The 16,062-nt window shown below is 40.4% G+C and overlaps 4 protein-coding genes across 4 annotated transcripts; 3 read left to right on the plus strand and 1 right to left on the minus strand.

Annotated features, from left to right (window-relative positions):
• Positions 1-173: 173 nt before the first annotated feature.
• Positions 174-3,140, minus strand: LOC135934654 (enoyl-CoA hydratase domain-containing protein 3, mitochondrial). The gene is made up of 7 exons (XM_065476563.1): positions 2,984-3,140; positions 2,692-2,813; positions 2,508-2,643; positions 2,259-2,440; positions 541-701; positions 371-485; positions 174-314 (listed from the first exon to the last, which is right to left on the minus strand). The coding sequence occupies exons 1-7, from the start codon at positions 3,011-3,013 to the stop codon at positions 218-220; spliced, it is 843 nt and encodes a 280-aa protein (XP_065332635.1). The 5' UTR covers positions 3,014-3,140; the 3' UTR covers positions 174-217.
• Positions 3,141-3,156: 16 nt separating this feature from the next.
• On the plus strand, positions 3,157-8,421 carry omd (integrator complex subunit 5 omd). Its single transcript, XM_065476560.1, has 9 exons — positions 3,157-3,520; positions 3,576-3,735; positions 3,799-3,972; positions 4,034-4,212; positions 4,270-4,362; positions 4,415-4,538; positions 4,597-4,806; positions 5,181-6,568; positions 8,136-8,421. Exons 1-9 carry the CDS (start codon positions 3,302-3,304, stop codon positions 8,376-8,378), a joined length of 2,790 nt encoding a protein of 929 aa, XP_065332632.1. The 5' UTR covers positions 3,157-3,301; the 3' UTR covers positions 8,379-8,421.
• A 10-nt stretch (positions 8,422-8,431) lies between these two features.
• On the plus strand, positions 8,432-9,738 carry LOC135934656 (zinc finger protein GLIS2 homolog). The gene is made up of 4 exons (XM_065476566.1): positions 8,432-8,891; positions 8,953-9,117; positions 9,182-9,300; positions 9,361-9,738. Exons 1-4 carry the CDS (start codon positions 8,851-8,853, stop codon positions 9,636-9,638), a joined length of 603 nt encoding a protein of 200 aa, XP_065332638.1. The 5' UTR covers positions 8,432-8,850; the 3' UTR covers positions 9,639-9,738.
• Positions 9,739-10,351: 613 nt separating this feature from the next.
• G6P (Glucose-6-Phosphatase) lies at positions 10,352-14,510 on the plus strand. Its single transcript, XM_065496862.1, has 5 exons — positions 10,352-10,575; positions 10,627-10,791; positions 10,852-11,183; positions 11,244-11,536; positions 12,866-14,510. The coding sequence occupies exons 1-5, from the start codon at positions 10,490-10,492 to the stop codon at positions 13,103-13,105; spliced, it is 1,116 nt and encodes a 371-aa protein (XP_065352934.1). The 5' UTR covers positions 10,352-10,489; the 3' UTR covers positions 13,106-14,510.
• Positions 14,511-16,062: the final 1,552 nt, after the last annotated feature.

Below are 16,062 nucleotides of genomic sequence, written 5' to 3' on the forward strand. Positions count from 1 at the left end.
TAGCCCAAGTGAGTTCAATTGGATAATGATGAAATAATAGTATAGCTCATTAAAACATAATTACAGAAAATGTGATTAAGGATATTTGGAATTATATTCATTTTTAAAATACCAGTATTATTTTAATTAAACAAATCCCAAAATACTAAAACATAAGCATTTAAAGTTAAAAATACTCTTTTTCACATAATAAAAATTTATTCATCACAAAATATGTTTACTTCCACTGTGGCTTTCTTTTTTCAATAAAACTGGTCAATCCCTCTTGAGCATTTGCATATTCCAGATTTTGAACCATCACTTTCTCACCCAGTCTGTAAACAAATAAATGAATTATATGTACTAATCAAATTAAATTTCAACGACGAACCTAAAGGCCGAAATCACATCCATTTCCACTTGCTGGTTCAAAAATCTCTTTCCCAAGGCGACCACGTCTCTTGGCTTTAGCATTATTGCGCTCGCAATTTTTATTACTTCCTCGTCTGTTTCAGAAAACCATTATTTAGCATAAAAAGCAGCAAATTAGAACCTCCTCACCTAATTGACTTTCTTCACAAACTTTGGCAACTAATCCAATCTGCACAGCTTGCTGCGCTGAAATAGGCTCTCCAGTGTACAACATCAAGTTTGCAAACTGCCTTGGCACAACTCTAACCAACGCAACTCCCGGCGTAGAGCAAAACAATCCAAAATTTCCTCTGATGCAAAATAAAATTGTGTTTTTTTATTTTATTTTATATTATGGTGTTCCAGGAGAGATTTTCTAATTTTTGTTACAACACCTTTCTGATTTTGTATGTTGTTAGGGTCATAAAGAGGTATCAAAGTAGCCAAATTTGCCGGGTTTTTTTTCTTCGGAAAATTGGGCTCAAATCTAAAGAGATCTCGGCGTTAAAAAATAATATGATATATAGGAAGGAATTAAGATGCGCAGTGGTTTCCTATATTATGAATTTTATTAAAGTTGATGTTGTTGGCTGCGTGTGTGGACTGCGACTTGTGGTAGATAGGACGACATCGGAAATGTGTGGATTTGGCTGCGTGGCTGAATATGTTTAGTTGTGATGAGGCTCGGAGAGTGGGACGGAATAAAGACTCGGGACGTGTCCGAGTGGGTCTGTCAGGGACTTCGGTGAAGCGTGGCGCAGCATCCGAAGTGTGGTACCGCTTAAGCCAAGGCGTGCGATCGACAACATCGGGGACGGAAGCTACATCGTCTCGCTGCGATGGCGATCTTACGTCTTACAGGGTCCTCGTCCAGATAATCCTTAGGGTTGGTCCGGTCGTCTAGGCTGCTGCAGGAATTCTCTCTCTTTTGAATTGCGTTGCGTCGGTTTATATATGCTCGTCAAACAATGTGATTTGTCTGTTGTGTGAATTTATGTATTGAAGAATGGTCGTTGTTTGACGGAATGTAGGTACCCTACAGATAAAATATCTCGAGTTTTAATGATGATACATCATTACACTCTGTGCCGAAAATAGACAGCCTACAACATTTCATTCAAAATATATTTTCCAAATTTGAGTAATTTTTAGAAAACATATTTTTAATTTTTGAATATCTCAAAACATGAATTTTGGAATAAGCGACCACTCGAGGTATTTTCCATGTTTAATACAAGTGAAACCTAATGTATTGTTTTTGTTGTATATGGTTGTAATTGAAACCTGAAGTTTAGGACGTATTTGATGACGTCAAAACTGATCGGGGATTGAAAACGACAAATAATTCTATTTTAACGAGGATATTATGATCCCAAGAGTTTTCAATGCCTTGCCAGTCAATATAAATTATTATTTGAAAAATACGACCACTTGAGGTTGTTTTCATGTTCAATATTCAAAATATTAATTGACGAAGACCAGGAATTTTTAAAAGCAGTCTGAAAAATTGTGTAGGTACACCTAAAGTATGGAATAAACTGTTACCTCAAGTGTGTGTAGTTTATCTGTATAAAATTTCAATATGGTGCTATTTTTATTGTGTAAGATCTGGAGGGTGAAAGGTTGAAAAACGTGTATTTTTAAGTTCAGGTGCGTATTTAAAAAAAAATTGTGCGACCGTTAGATTTTGAGGATTTTAACCTGCTGGACATGCTGGGGGGCACTCCTGAGGTCAGATAAGAACTTCAAGAGGTAAAAATAGTACCCTGGCGTCAGGATAGCCCTAATTAAATTCACTTGTGTAGCAAAAATCTCTCTTGGAAACACCCTTTTGAAAAAAAAAATCATTCAGTGTTTTGAATTATTACCCTGGAGTGGAGAATGAACTTTTCTCAGAACACACCACTATGTCCGATGCAGCTGCAAGCTGGCAGCCTGCGGCCGCAGCCAACCCGTTCACCACGGAAATAATTGGGACAGGACTATTTCTAATGGCAGCCATCAAGCTCGAACACATCTCGAATACCTTTTCTGGCATTCCACTTTGAGACTGGAAAAGTAAATACCAAATAATAATGCTTATTTTTTGCTATATTATTGGGCTGCAGCTTTTGTACCAGTTCTTTGAGGTCATGTCCAGCAGAAAAAACGTGCCCCTCGGCGGCAATCACAATGCATCGGAGAGAAGGATCATCATCGCTAAGCGAGATGTCGTCTATCAAATCTTCCATCATCTGGTAAGACAGTGCATTTCTACAAGTTTACTTTAAAAAACTGTTACAAATCTAAAAAATGATATACCTCTTTTTAGGATTAGACATTGTGATTTTCCTTACTCCTTTAATATCATTCTTCATTGTCGTGAGATTATTGTATCCTTTGCAACTACTAGATGTGCTGAATCGTCTCGCAACAGATAAAACCTGTAAATAGATAATCATTTATAATGCTTTTTCCAAATGTCACTAAAAAGTTTTATTAAACAATAACAAAGAAACTACTCTAAACCCATGCGGTTTGTCTAAAAGACCGGAATGTACGGAATGGAGACCGCATAAAAAGCACAATTCATTCAACACGCGATCGATCATACTCTATTAGAAAAGCTGGAGAACGCCATCATGTGTTTTCCCAATAAAATAGCTTTTCCGTTGTTGGCTCGAATCGTTTCTTAATCGTAATTTTTCTGCTAAATTGTCAAACTTATTTCCCAGCAGTGCGCACTGCGCAGTGTTTTGGTTAGTTAGTGGGCGTGTCTAATCCCGATATATTATCTTGCTGTTCAACCCCTCCCGGCTTCGGCTTGTTGTTGTTGACTTTGTTTATGTTTTATGTTTCGTCGCCTCACGGGCTCACGCCTGTTTCGTCTGGCACGTAATTTTAGGAAATTTGCTAAACTCACAAACAAAAAATGGCGAGCACCTCTAAATCTAACACACCTCAAGACCTCATGCAGGATTTTAGAAATTTTCTCTCCGGCTCTCGAAATGCAAGCAAAGCAAACCACGTAGAGCTGACAAGGACTGCCCTAAATCTCCTCAAGTCCTTACCCTCTGCACGCGACTCTGTTCTTGAATATTTTTGTACAGTAATGGATATTTCTGTGACTCGATATGTTCAACAACTTGAGGTATGTTTAGGTATAACATTAAATTAAGAATATAAATAAATTCTATGAAAATTAGGCTGAGAGGGTTGGACAACAAAATCAACAAAACCAGCCCAACTTTTCATTTCCTGAAGAGGGCATAGTTGCAGAGATTCATTCTGTTCTGTGCAGCTTTGTAACGACAAACCCTGAAGCTTGGGCTCCCATCATATCAAAATGGTCACTGGAACTGCTAGGTTTGTCAGAGCAATGTGTTTAAATAAAATTCTTAGTATATATGTATTTGTCTTTCGTTGCAGGTGATTTATCAAGCAATTATGCTGGAAAGGGTCTTGGCATGGCTGGAGGACTGAGTGAATCACTCCAACTGTGGATGTCTTGTCGCGCAACTCGAACCCTGATGGACATAACCACCCAGTGCTTGGCTTGTCTCATGAATTCAGACACAGAATCCTGCATCAACTCATTATTAGGCAAAGAAATTTCTGCCCAGCTGAACAATAGAGGCCTGACTCTCTTTTATTTCATTTCCAGATGTTAGTGTTGCTCACAGTCCACACTTTGATTGGGTAGTTGCACATGTTGGTAGCTGCTTTCCAAAAACAGTTGTGACAAGGGTGCTATCCTGCGGCTTAAAAGACTTTTATGCTCAAGGCTTGGAATGCAATGCACAAAGAGGAAGAGGCTTCATTCCAGGACACTTTGACCCTCAGGTTTGTTTTATTTTTATTTTCTTGGCCGTGAGTTTATTTTTAATTTAACCTTGGCAGGCATCAAAACTAAATTCAGTGGTAGGAATTCTTGCTCACCTGGCCGGCAGTCACTTTGGAGATATAAGAACAGCACTTTTGGACTTATTCAAGGTGATTTTAGAACCTTTGTGAAGATTTTTAGTTTTTAATACCTACTTTACAGTGGAGTTTGAGTGACGAAGACTCGACTGATGCATTGAAATTGGCCACCGTGCCCTATTTGCTGCACTTGGCGTCTCTGAATTCCATTTTGTTCAAAGCACTGAGTGCTGAAGCGCTTCAATCACGTAATTTTGACCTATTGTTTGATTTTCTGCAACTTCAACCTCTTCATTATGGTTCTAGTGAATTGCAAAATGCTACCAAAACTTGCAAAACTGGCTTCTTCGTGGTCCAACTATTTCGGAGGAGGAACTGCTATGCAAGATTTGGTTGTCCACCTAGCGCTTGGTTGTGAACAAGGAGGAGCTCAGGCCTTCTCGTTGCTCTTGGACGCAGCAGGGCCTGAAGGCGGTCTTACCATGGAACAGAGAAACTCGTGTGCTGAAACCTTGGGTAAAAATATTAATTTTTGCAGGCGATCTAGGCTTTTGAAATTGAAGTCTTGGTTTTCTGGTTCCATTTACTTCACCACCCGTTTTTTCACCACTTAATTTTTACCAATTTCTTACGCGAGAAATGAATTTTTTCCCATTTCTAACCCTGTAAAAATCTAAAACTTGCGTTCGGCGTGGTCAAAACTTCCTCTATTGTCTTTAAAATAGTTTATTTCTGCCTAAATTTCTACTAAATTTCCCTCTGACAATTTTTCAAGTCAAGGTCATGAGCAAATAATTAGAAAACTGAGGTGCAAGCGTTGCCTGCAAGAAACTGGCTGAAAAAATCGTTTTTTCCACTGCACTGCATTATTTTAAATGCGTTTTTTCCAGAACTGTTTTTACAAGAAGTCGGCCTGATGGTGAGGACAGTGGAGGTTGGCCAGCCGCCCATCCAGCTTGCCATGTGCATTCGAAAGGAGTTGCACACCCTGCAGCCACTGTTGTTGAGCTCTGACGGCTTGCGGGCTCACGCAACGCTCCGCTTGATATCTCTAATGGGACACCACTCCTCGGCAGTGCCGTTGCTGGCAATTGCGTTCCTCTTGTCCAACGCGACCCAAGATTACCAACTGGGAGCCATCCTGGCTCTGTGCGAAGCAACAAAGGCGACGCAGCCGAATCTTCTAGCCGACGCCTTGGAGCAAGAACTCGGCTGCCGGGACAACAAGAATCACGAAACACTGTGGTGCAATTTGGCATCTTTGTTGAAGTACGAGCACGAAACCAAACCAGGGCCCGTTTTGGAGGCGGCCAAACGGTGCTTCCCGTCGATCGCGGAAGCCGTCAGGGACGGAAATTCGGAAGCAGCCAAAGTGCTGGAACTGGCCCTGCCTGCTCCCCAGGGCGTCGAGATTTCCCTGAAACTGACGAGAGCGACCACAACCTACTTCTTCCACAGTCTGGAAGAGGCGGACGACCTGACTCGCATTGCCGCCGGTCGCAGGGCCGTCCGACTGCTGACCAAACTGTGCTGTGGCTCGCTGGCGGCGCGGGCGTTGGCCCTGAGGGAGCTGCTGGAGGGAGCCATTCGAACGTCTCAGGCTCGTCTCTTCGGCGCCATGACCACCAGGAGAGCCAAACCCGGCTCGATGCTGACGTCTTCCGAGCCGACACTGCTCAAGGACAACCAGAAGCAGTCCGTCAGCGTGCTGCTTCCACAACGCAAGTCGACGGTGTTCCACGCTGGAATCATCGGGATCGGACCGAGGAGGATGATCACCTACCCCGTGCCACCGGCGGCGCAGGTCTTCAGTAACTGCCAGCTGCTGATCGAGGCGTGCAAAGCCTGCTGCTGTCAGGATGGCGACGTAGACAAGCCGCCCAACCCTGAGGCCATGAACGATCTGGCCCTCATAATGGTCGAGCTGATCTCACCTGACGTCATGTACAACGACCTGCAGTGGCCCGACGAGGAGTTCAGCAAGGAGGTGACCGTGGAGAGGGACCAGCACATCAGGAGGATCATGGACGACAAACCGGTGGTCTGGGACCTGCTGAGGCTGGTGGCCACCCAGAGGCCAGCACTGTGCTACTGCTCGGTGCTGCTCAGGGCGTACGCAGCCTCCCTGATGGGCCAGTGGAGGTGTATACCAGGCATCCGCCCTCCAAAGCTGGTCAGCCAAACTCAGCAACTGCTTGACGTGCTTTTGCTCGGACAGCTCATCCCTCTTACCTTGGCCACGTCCAGGCATATGATTCCATCTATCAATCCACCGCAGGTAATTCTTTAAAGCCAAACGCTCTCCATACGTGAATATTGGCAACCCATTTGGGGCCCACTACAGGGTTGCATTTTCTTACCACCCGGGTTTTTTACTACTCAATTTTTTAAAATTCTCGCGCAAGAAATGCAAGAAACGAATTTATTCCATTTTGAAAATCTAAAATTTGCGGTCGGTTTGGTCAAAATTTCCTTTACAGTGCAATTTTTTTCTTTTAAATTCCCATTTTCTGCCTTAATTTCTCTCAAGACAATTTTTCAAGTCGAGGTAAAGAAATAATTTGAAAACCATTGAACACTAAGGTGCATTACGGCCTGCAAGAAACTGGTAAAAAAAAACGTAATTTACCACTGAACTGCATTTTTTTAAAATAAAATGTTTTGCACCCCTGGCCCGCTACAATGCGAAATGCAATGGTGAGAGAAAGGCGTCTTATTGGAAAATTGGAGTTTTACCGTCGTGTGAACATATTTTTTGGTAAAATTTTGCGTGAAATACGAATCTGACATATTTTTTTTAAAATTTAAATTATTAATTTTCAGTGGGGCTAATTTTTTTAAATCATGTTGGCTACAATTTAAGATTTTCTCAAGAAGTAAGCATTCATGAATTATAGGTGAAATTTTACAGCAAAGCAACAATCGAAAGTAATTTAATATTGCAAATATTTGATACACTCCATCCGAGAGCCTTCTAGAGGTCGATGAGGGTTCAAAGGCACAAATCTGCTTTTTATTTAAACTCGGACAAATAATTTCAATGCCAATTTTAGGATAGATCCTAAAAGCTGATAAAATATCCAGTTTTTCTCTTTTTTCTAATAATTGCTATACTGACTTTCAACCCTATCTGGTGAATTAAAAACAGCTTAACTTTACGAAAAATGATCTGATTTTGAAAAACCAAACATTTTTGGAATCAGCTCATCAAGATGAGTCCAAAATTTTCCAATTCTAATTTTTTTATTTTTTATTTTATTGACGAGGTGTATTGGTCACTGGTAGCGGAAAAAATTGCGCAATTTTACCGCGACTTGGAAAAATTATGGCTTGCGCGAAAGGTGGTAAGTACTAGAAAATTTATAAACAAAATGAGGAAAAACTGGAAATTAATGAAAAATTTAAGATTATGCTAACTAAAAAAATAACTCTTGATTCGGATTCCGCGGAAAACTTTAGCCTAAAAATCATGTATGAACGACGGAAAAAATTGCTCTCATTTCCGATTAGACACCTTGCACATTTTTCTCCTTTGCATTTCGCATTAATAGTGATGTCCGCAAGAGGGAGGCTATTCCCTTTTCCCCTACTGCTAAAGTTCACGGATCTAATGGAATTTTTTGGTTGGGATCCTTGGCCTCCCGAGGCCGCCAAGCTGTTGTCGTGACTTATTATGGGACACCCTATATAAGTACAGTCATATTGACGATTTCGTCTAGACCAAAGTAAAGTACAATAAAAATAATAGTTTTTATGTCTGTTGTTTACTAGATTGGAAAACTCTAAACTTTGATCCATGATTTTTTTGCTGTCGATTTCATGTGTTTTTGTTTTTGTTTGTCAAGATCCTGATGCTTATGAGGGACGTTTGGAATTATTTGAAAGACAATGTGCCGTCGCCAAAGTTTTTCAAAAGAGATGCCGTCAAAGGCGAAGTCGCTTGGAGGGAAAAGATGCCTGAAGATTCGCCATACTCGGAGACCCTTCGCCTAATTATGCAGTCGCACTTAGAAACCCTAGGTGGCTTGTACGCACAAGTGTTTGTGAAACCTCAGCTCGGAGAGTCTTTCTCGAAGCCTGTCGGTTGAGTGTAAATAATTTTGAATTAAAAATGTTTCTCTATTTCTGTAAGATATTCGCATCTTTTATGAAACTATACCTTGAAAGCGAGACATTCAATTCCAGTTTGATCTGGAAACTTCTGAGGGGGGTTAAAGTTTGACATGTGGTGGTTTAAGATGTTGTTGACCATCATAAAAATTTAGCAGCGCGTGATTGAATGGTGGTCTTTCGGGGTTATCTGAGGTCTTTGGTACACCGAGTGGAAGAAAACCGACTGCTATACAGACTTGAACCGATCCAATCCAGTTCAAAACTGGATCTGTGAGACCTTTGCCTCGGTGACCTTTTAAACAAACGCCAAGAAAAAAATCTCACAGACGATGAGAGGCTTGATATATAGTAGACTTGGATCCAGTCTCGCACTTTCGAAGCACTTGTGTAAATGCGTAGCTATTTCTGTCCTCGCAGAAGGCCTCTTTGTCGATTTTTGAGCAAATTATGGAACATTACCCACTCCAACGACCGATTTTTGAGTGCATGTAAGCTTTTATTCCTTTTATAGTTGATCTTTTTGCTATAATTAGGGTTAAATTATTTTAGGTGGAGTCAATGCCATGCGCGCTTTCCATCTTTGGTGTTGCTAGGAAGTCATATCACTTCGGAACACTGTCCAAGCAGAAGGGAAGTGTCTGCAAAATGTCAATTCTTTCCGTACACATGCAAGTGGTACGACTGCCCTCGAAAAGGAAAGCACTTTGAAGCAAGGTACTACTTTTAGCGAAGCATTAATTATAGTAACAATTTTAATGCATTTTGTGCCCGTCTACAGATACAAACTTCTGGACCACATCCGAACGCACACCAACGAGAAGCCATTTCAGTGCAATGTTTGTCAGAAATCGTTTAGTAGAACTGAGAATTTGAAAAACCACATTCGAACCCATACAGGTACTGATTACAGAGCTTAATAAATTTACACGTTTCTTAATTGATTTAATTTTTTAATAGGTGCTAAACCGTTCCGTTGCACATACGTCGGGTGCACAAAAGCGTTCAGCAACTCAAGTGATCGGTACAAGCACACACTCACGCATTGGATAGACAAACCATACATTTGCAAGGTTCCTGGCTGTGGAAAAAAATATACTGACCCTAGTTCATTGCGGAAACACTTGAAGTCATCGGCCCACAGTAAATGTCAGCAAAGCTGGATCGAAGAAAGGGAGAATATAATTTTCTGCTGGCCCCAGGAACAGCTTTATCCCATTGATCTTTCTGTAAAGTGAAATGATTACCAAAAAGCTCATATCGTATTATGTATATATTCTTAAAATTGTATTTTTGTTGTGATATTTGTATGTATCAATATATTTTATTGTAATTTTATCAGCTTTTTTAATTCCTTAATTTTTCCAGCAATATTATTCACTAGCTAAATTGTCTAAATGGGTATCCTCAATTATTGTACATGATGATGCAATTTATTTTAAGGAAGATAAGGAACGTTAGCGATTTCACGTATCAATCATCGCAATAATTTATTTCACAGGCCACTCACAGATAAAATTAAACATAATTAAATCGATTAAATCAGTATGAGAGCCCTCTTTGTATCTTTCTTCATATTATTAATAATTAATTATAATATAATATTTTTATTATCTATGATCACGCGCCCTCTAACAATGTGTAGTTGCCGATTCGATTGCAGGTGGTGACACAATCGCGCAGTGACTGCAGAGTGCAGAAACCAGCTCATCATGTTCACTCTAATGGCGAAGCCAAAAGGATTTCTTATTCACTCGATGGTGGCGCGTCGAGCAACTTTCCGCCAATCAGAGGCAGCCATCGCGAAATATTGCTCTCTTCCAACCTGTTCCTTCAAAGTTTGCATAAAAAGTGCTTGACGCGCCACCAACGAGTGTGTTGGAAATTCTTAGCTGAACCGTAATGAGAATGAGAGTGAACAAACAACAAAGTCTGTTTTCGCTGTTTTGCCGCAGCGCACTGTGAGTGAGAAAAGAGCAAAAACTGTACACAAAATCATATGGCGGCTCTCAAAAAATGGTTTTAATTATCCACCCTTCCTTGTCACCGTTGACATTCTGAACCATTCTTTAGAATAGGAGAATTCGCAATGTTCACCGCTATGGAATATTTTACAGACCTTTATTATTCATTACTCGAGTGTGAGGTCCACTGGATTCATCAGCTGCAGCACAAGTCAGGTGCTATTTAACTGCTGGCATGCGAATGATTATTTTTTTACCACAGATTTCCTACTGGGGACCACTTTTTCCAGTCAATCACAGAAACTGCAAACCCGTATTACGCATTTTCCATCTTCTTCCCCGTCTTTTCCGTTCTTAGTCCACAACTGGCCTCAAAAATTCTGATGACAGCAACTCTCTCAGAGTGGATCAATGCTCTTCTCAAATGGTTTGTCTCGAATATCTTTGACAATTTGACATAAAATAATTGAAATGCAAATAAATCTAGGTTGCTGATGGGTCACCGTCCTTTTTGGTGGGTGAAAGAAATTCTGGAGGAAAGCCAACCGCTGAGCGCACCAAAACTGCGCCAGACACCCTTGACTTGTGAAACAGGGCCTGGAAACCCATCAGGACATGTCATGTCCTATGCGTCAATCTGTCTCATTCTTGTCTTTGCCATCAACAGACTTTCAAAGCAGAAGCTGTCCCTCGCACTGCACCAAATCCTAGCGGCAGCCATTTGGGGGTTTTTCGCTTTGTCTCTGGTGATGGTCAGCCTTTCACGCCTCTACGTAGCAGCACATTTTCCACACCAGTGTGTATTGGGAGCAGTCATCGGTAATATACATATTATGCTTGACAGATCCAATCCAATTCTAATTTCTTGATCATTTGTAGGAATTTTCATTGGCTACCAAGTGGAAGTGTTGTCTCCGTGGTGGTTGACGGATTGTTCAAGAAAGAAGCTGCTCAAAGGAGCAGCGATGATGATCGTGTTGGCGTTCGCGGCCTACTGGATGCAGCGGCTGCTAGGAGTCAACCCCCAGTGGTCGGTCAAGCTTGCTTTTAAGTGGTGCAACTCACCTGACCATGTCCACGTCTCCACAACGCCGATTTTCGCTCTCACCCGCGACTGCGGTGCTGCTCTTGGACTCGCTCTCTCCATCCCTGCTATTCCATCTGAGAGGAAGGTGAGTTTCAACGACAAATCTGTTTCCTCTTGGCTTGTTAGACATTGGGGCCAGTCATTATTCCAATTCTCATCATTGCTGGATGGTTTTTTCCGGAAAATCAGCCTATTGGAGCTTACTAAATTGAGATTACCTCGAGTTCTGATGAACTTGAACATCAAATTTTGTGCCTGATTTATTTTAGCCAATTTCTCTTTAAGGATTTGCCAAATTTGAGATATTTTTAGTTAAATATTAAATTTTGAATATCTAGAAAAAAGTATCTTTAATTTTTGTCTGAGTGTGGGATAAAATGTTGCCCTAAGTGTATGTAACATGCCTAGAAATTTTAGGATGGTGAAAACAAGGTCAAAGGTTGAAAAAACATGTATTTTTGTAGTTAAGGTGGATTTATAGAAATTCAAAATTGCACAATTGCTTGATATTCACCCTCAAAACACGCTACGTTCATTCCTGAGGTCAGACACAGGTAAGAAATCAAACCCTGGCGTCAGGGTATCCCTCAAGCGATCGGCAGCCACTTTAAGGACGCCTGACGAGCGCTGTATTGGTTCAAATTTCAAGATCTGAACACCGTTGGAACGGCCAAGTCAAGAACTAACAGAATGTGTGCTGTTTGACCCTAATGACTTCCAAAAGGTGGTCAAATTACACAACATATTCCTAAAGCTCTGGACTTTGCCGTTCCAACGGTGCGCAAATCTTGCAATTTTAACCAATACAGAACCCGTCAGGCGTCGTTAAAAGTTGCTGACGCCAAGGTTTCTCTTCTTAATGATGGTCTTTTCTGACCTCAGGAATGACCCGTAGCATGTTATTCTGAATAAAACGCTTTAAAATAAATTTAAAAACCACGTTTCGAGATATTCAAATAAAAAAAGTACTCAAATTTGAAATATTCAAAAAAAAAATCTTTCAAAATCTGTAGAGTTTGGCACATAGTTAAATGTTCTACCTTCATTAAAACTGGAGCTGTTCTCGATTTTGTGAGCGCAGAATGCCAGTTTTTCGGGATTGTACCCCTATTCAAAATTGAATTTCTTGAAAACGAAGCACTGAACTCCACCTTACAATTTTCACACAATTTCACACGAACCCTGAGACTACTTTTCGGATTTGTAAAGCGTGGTGCTGTTTTTCAAAATCCGTAAAGAGCATTTTAATTTTTCCGGCAAACTCGGTTCTTTCAACACCTAACAAAATACTAATGGTGATCAACAGAAAGATTAAAAATCTATCGTGAAAACACCCAAGAACGTTTAAAACTTAAACTTGTTCAGTCGTATGATCTAGAATTCTCAAAGAAGAAATAATGAATTGATGTTGCAGGCCCGTTCAAAGTCGGACGTGGTGACTTCATTTGTCTTGCATGTGTCCCTAGTGTTGGCTGTTTTGTGGGTGTCTCACATCGGCAAACAGTCTATCCCAACCAAGCACACGTACGTCTACTTCTTGTGCTTCTTATTGCTCAATGCATGCACGCCGGTCATGCTACTAGTCACGGTTCCATCCATCTGCAATGTCGTTATGAACTCGCTGTTTGGCAAAGCCAAAAACAAAAAGGAATGAAGGCATGGAACATTATTTTAGTTTTCAATTATATTTTATTTTTTTCTGCGTGAATTCGTGCAAAATTAAAGCGGCCAAGGTTAATTCATGTCTTTTGACAATCATTGAATTTTTCCAACCACGCCTCTTCCTTTGCACATTGTTCAAACTTTAAGAGATGAAGTTGTTGCAGCTTTCACTCGGCTGCCGAGGAGAGAGAGAGAGAGAGAGAGAGAGAGAGAGAGAGAGAGAGAGAGAGAGAAAAGGGAGAAATATTAGTTACCGAAAATGCCTACAAATGACAAATTAGTTAAATTGAATGCGAATGTTGAGCCTATTCTACAAATTAATAATAAATAATGGGTCCAAATCTCGGAACAATATTTTCATAGTTCTCAGGATAAAACCAGTTTGACCGCGCCTAATTCTTAAACTCGATTAATTGGCAAGTTAGGGATTTCGTTTCATTCTCGCTGGGTTTTGTTGTCAGGGGTTTACCTGACGAGATCGCGATCGTGTTTAAGAAAAGTGGGTTTAGTGATGTGAAAGTATCAATCCACCCCGCGATCGTAATCTCGTCAGGTAAAACCCTGACAGTTGTTTAGTAAATTTTAACATATTTTAACAGAGCATATCTATAATAATTACAATTTAACATCGTTTTGCTGAGAAGACTCTTATCGTTCGTGAACTCTCTCTTTCTCTCTCTGCTATTATTGACAGAAAAATTCATGTCGAAGTAGATTCCTCACGCTTTTTATCCAGCGCGATGTCTAATATCAATAAATGTGTATAATGTATGCCTTAAAGTTAGCTTAGAGAGCACCGCTCGTGTGAAATTTGGTTGCTACTACCTGCAATGCCTTTGAACTTGCTTAAAACGAGTTGTGATACCAATACAAACGCCTTACTTGCACTCGCACTTTCGTTCTATTCGCGATTTCAGTGCAATTTTTTATCCAAAGGCTTCTAATTGTAATGTAACGTGTACCTTTGTCATATCAAAACAATGACTGTTGATTTAAAGCCATTTGACAATATTCTGTGCAAAGACGCATAAACATTAAACATGTTTGTTATTCAAGAAAAGCTACGCTTTTTTACTTATTATGTTCTACAATCTAATATGCTGGACAAATTGATGTGCTTTATTAATTGCACAAAATGTGTTGCCTGATGCCTAAGTAAAGATAATCGTTAGTACTTGACTAAAACTAATTTCAAATGATATTCGGATATTTATTAACTGATTTTTACATGTTGTTAAAAGCACGAATAGCTATAAAATAATATATTATATGTGTCTCAATCTCTAGTTAGCTTTGTCTGTTCTCGTTGTGATTTAAGATTCCAAAGATTCTTTTCACTGGGTTTGTTCTCAATCACGAATTATGTGAAAGATGTCAATAAAATTAAATGCAGAAAACCCGCTTTTTATTTAACTACCTCTCACTTTCCATTTTTCGTAATACTGAATTTTCCGCCTTAAGTCTGAAGGAATATGCAACCAAGTTGTCCCTTACGCCATGCGAGTTGCATAGCGTGGGACAGTCTGAAAAGAAAACTCGGCACACAGACTAAAATAATTTCACACTTTGTGACTCTATGGGGATGGAATTATGGCCAATAGGGGTTGAGGGGGTGAGCGTGAGCACCCCAAAAACTATTCAGCTCACCAGGGGAAGTCAAGCCAAGTCGAACGGTATTCAGTTTTTGAATTTCTGACAGTAAAAATCCAAGATTTTGCACTATCAATGCACTATCAACATTTACAAAAATTTAAAAATTTTGTTCTTTTTTCCAAATTTTAAAATTGAATTTCTTGAAAACCAAGACGAACACCACCTTGAAATTTTCACAAACCCGGAGACCACTTTTGAGAGAAGTTCCGGATTTTTAAAGTATGCTGTCATTTTTTAAAATAAAAAAACGCCCGGAAATTTTCGAAAATGACCTTTGACCTTGACCGATGACCTCAAAATTGGTATTCATTCGATCGGCCTTGACGAGAGGAGTTCAACGCACACCTTAACTAAAAAAATGAGCTTTCTCATTTTTTGCATTCTCAAAATTCGCTAAAAACCCGTAAATATGGTGTGAATTTCGTCAGAAAATCTTGACACCGTCAAAACCGTTGTGCTGACTGTTATTAAGTTGAGAGATGCATGCCACCAATGGCAATGAATTGAACTAATTGTCCAAGTGCATCAGCAGAAGTTGGCTCACGGCAGCGCCCAGAAATACATGCGACGCACAATAATACGCTGCTGCTTTTTGTGTTGTCGTCGGGCTACGCCAAGTCTCGTGTCATACGCGCTTTCACTCCTTAGCGAGCCGCTAATTTCTATACGAGATGCCCGCTTTTTACACTCGCTCTCATTTGCGTTCTTTCTTTTTTGAGTGGCCATGAAGCTAAACGAACGACCCTCGCGCCGGCTTTTGTGTTTCCCCAGTGCAATTTCTGGATCGGCTCACCACCGCACGTGTTCAGAGTTTCGTCACCCGAAATGTCTTCGACTCTAATAAATCTGAAAGAGTTTATATACCGCTCGCAATTTTTTGTACGCAATTTTCAAGCAGAGGCGAACGCTGCCAACATATTTGTTTGCGGAATGCTGATAGTAAATTACGCAGGAGAGACACAGCGAGAAATTAGTTGTGATAGGCGAGCCACCACATCTGCATAAACACTCTCGTGTGGTAAACTTTTCTGCAACACCACAGATTCGGGTGTCCAAAAGTGGAGCATAAATTCTTATTTATTATCCAACGAACCACAGCGTACGGTTTTCGGGATGTTGTGCGTTATTGGGTCAATCCTGTAAAGCACTTGGTACGTTGGCTTACTGCTGGAAGCGTACGGTGGGGCGCACTAAATAAAAAAATAAACAGATTTTCTGTTTTAATACGAAAGCTCAATCGCAACTAAATTCAAGTAGTAGTTTTTTTCAGGCTATAGCAGTTACCAGCGTTTTGCA

The sequence above is a fragment of the Cloeon dipterum genome, chromosome 1 (genome assembly GCF_949628265.1).
Source record: "Cloeon dipterum chromosome 1, ieCloDipt1.1, whole genome shotgun sequence".
Classification (NCBI taxonomy): domain Eukaryota; kingdom Metazoa; phylum Arthropoda; class Insecta; order Ephemeroptera; family Baetidae; genus Cloeon; species Cloeon dipterum.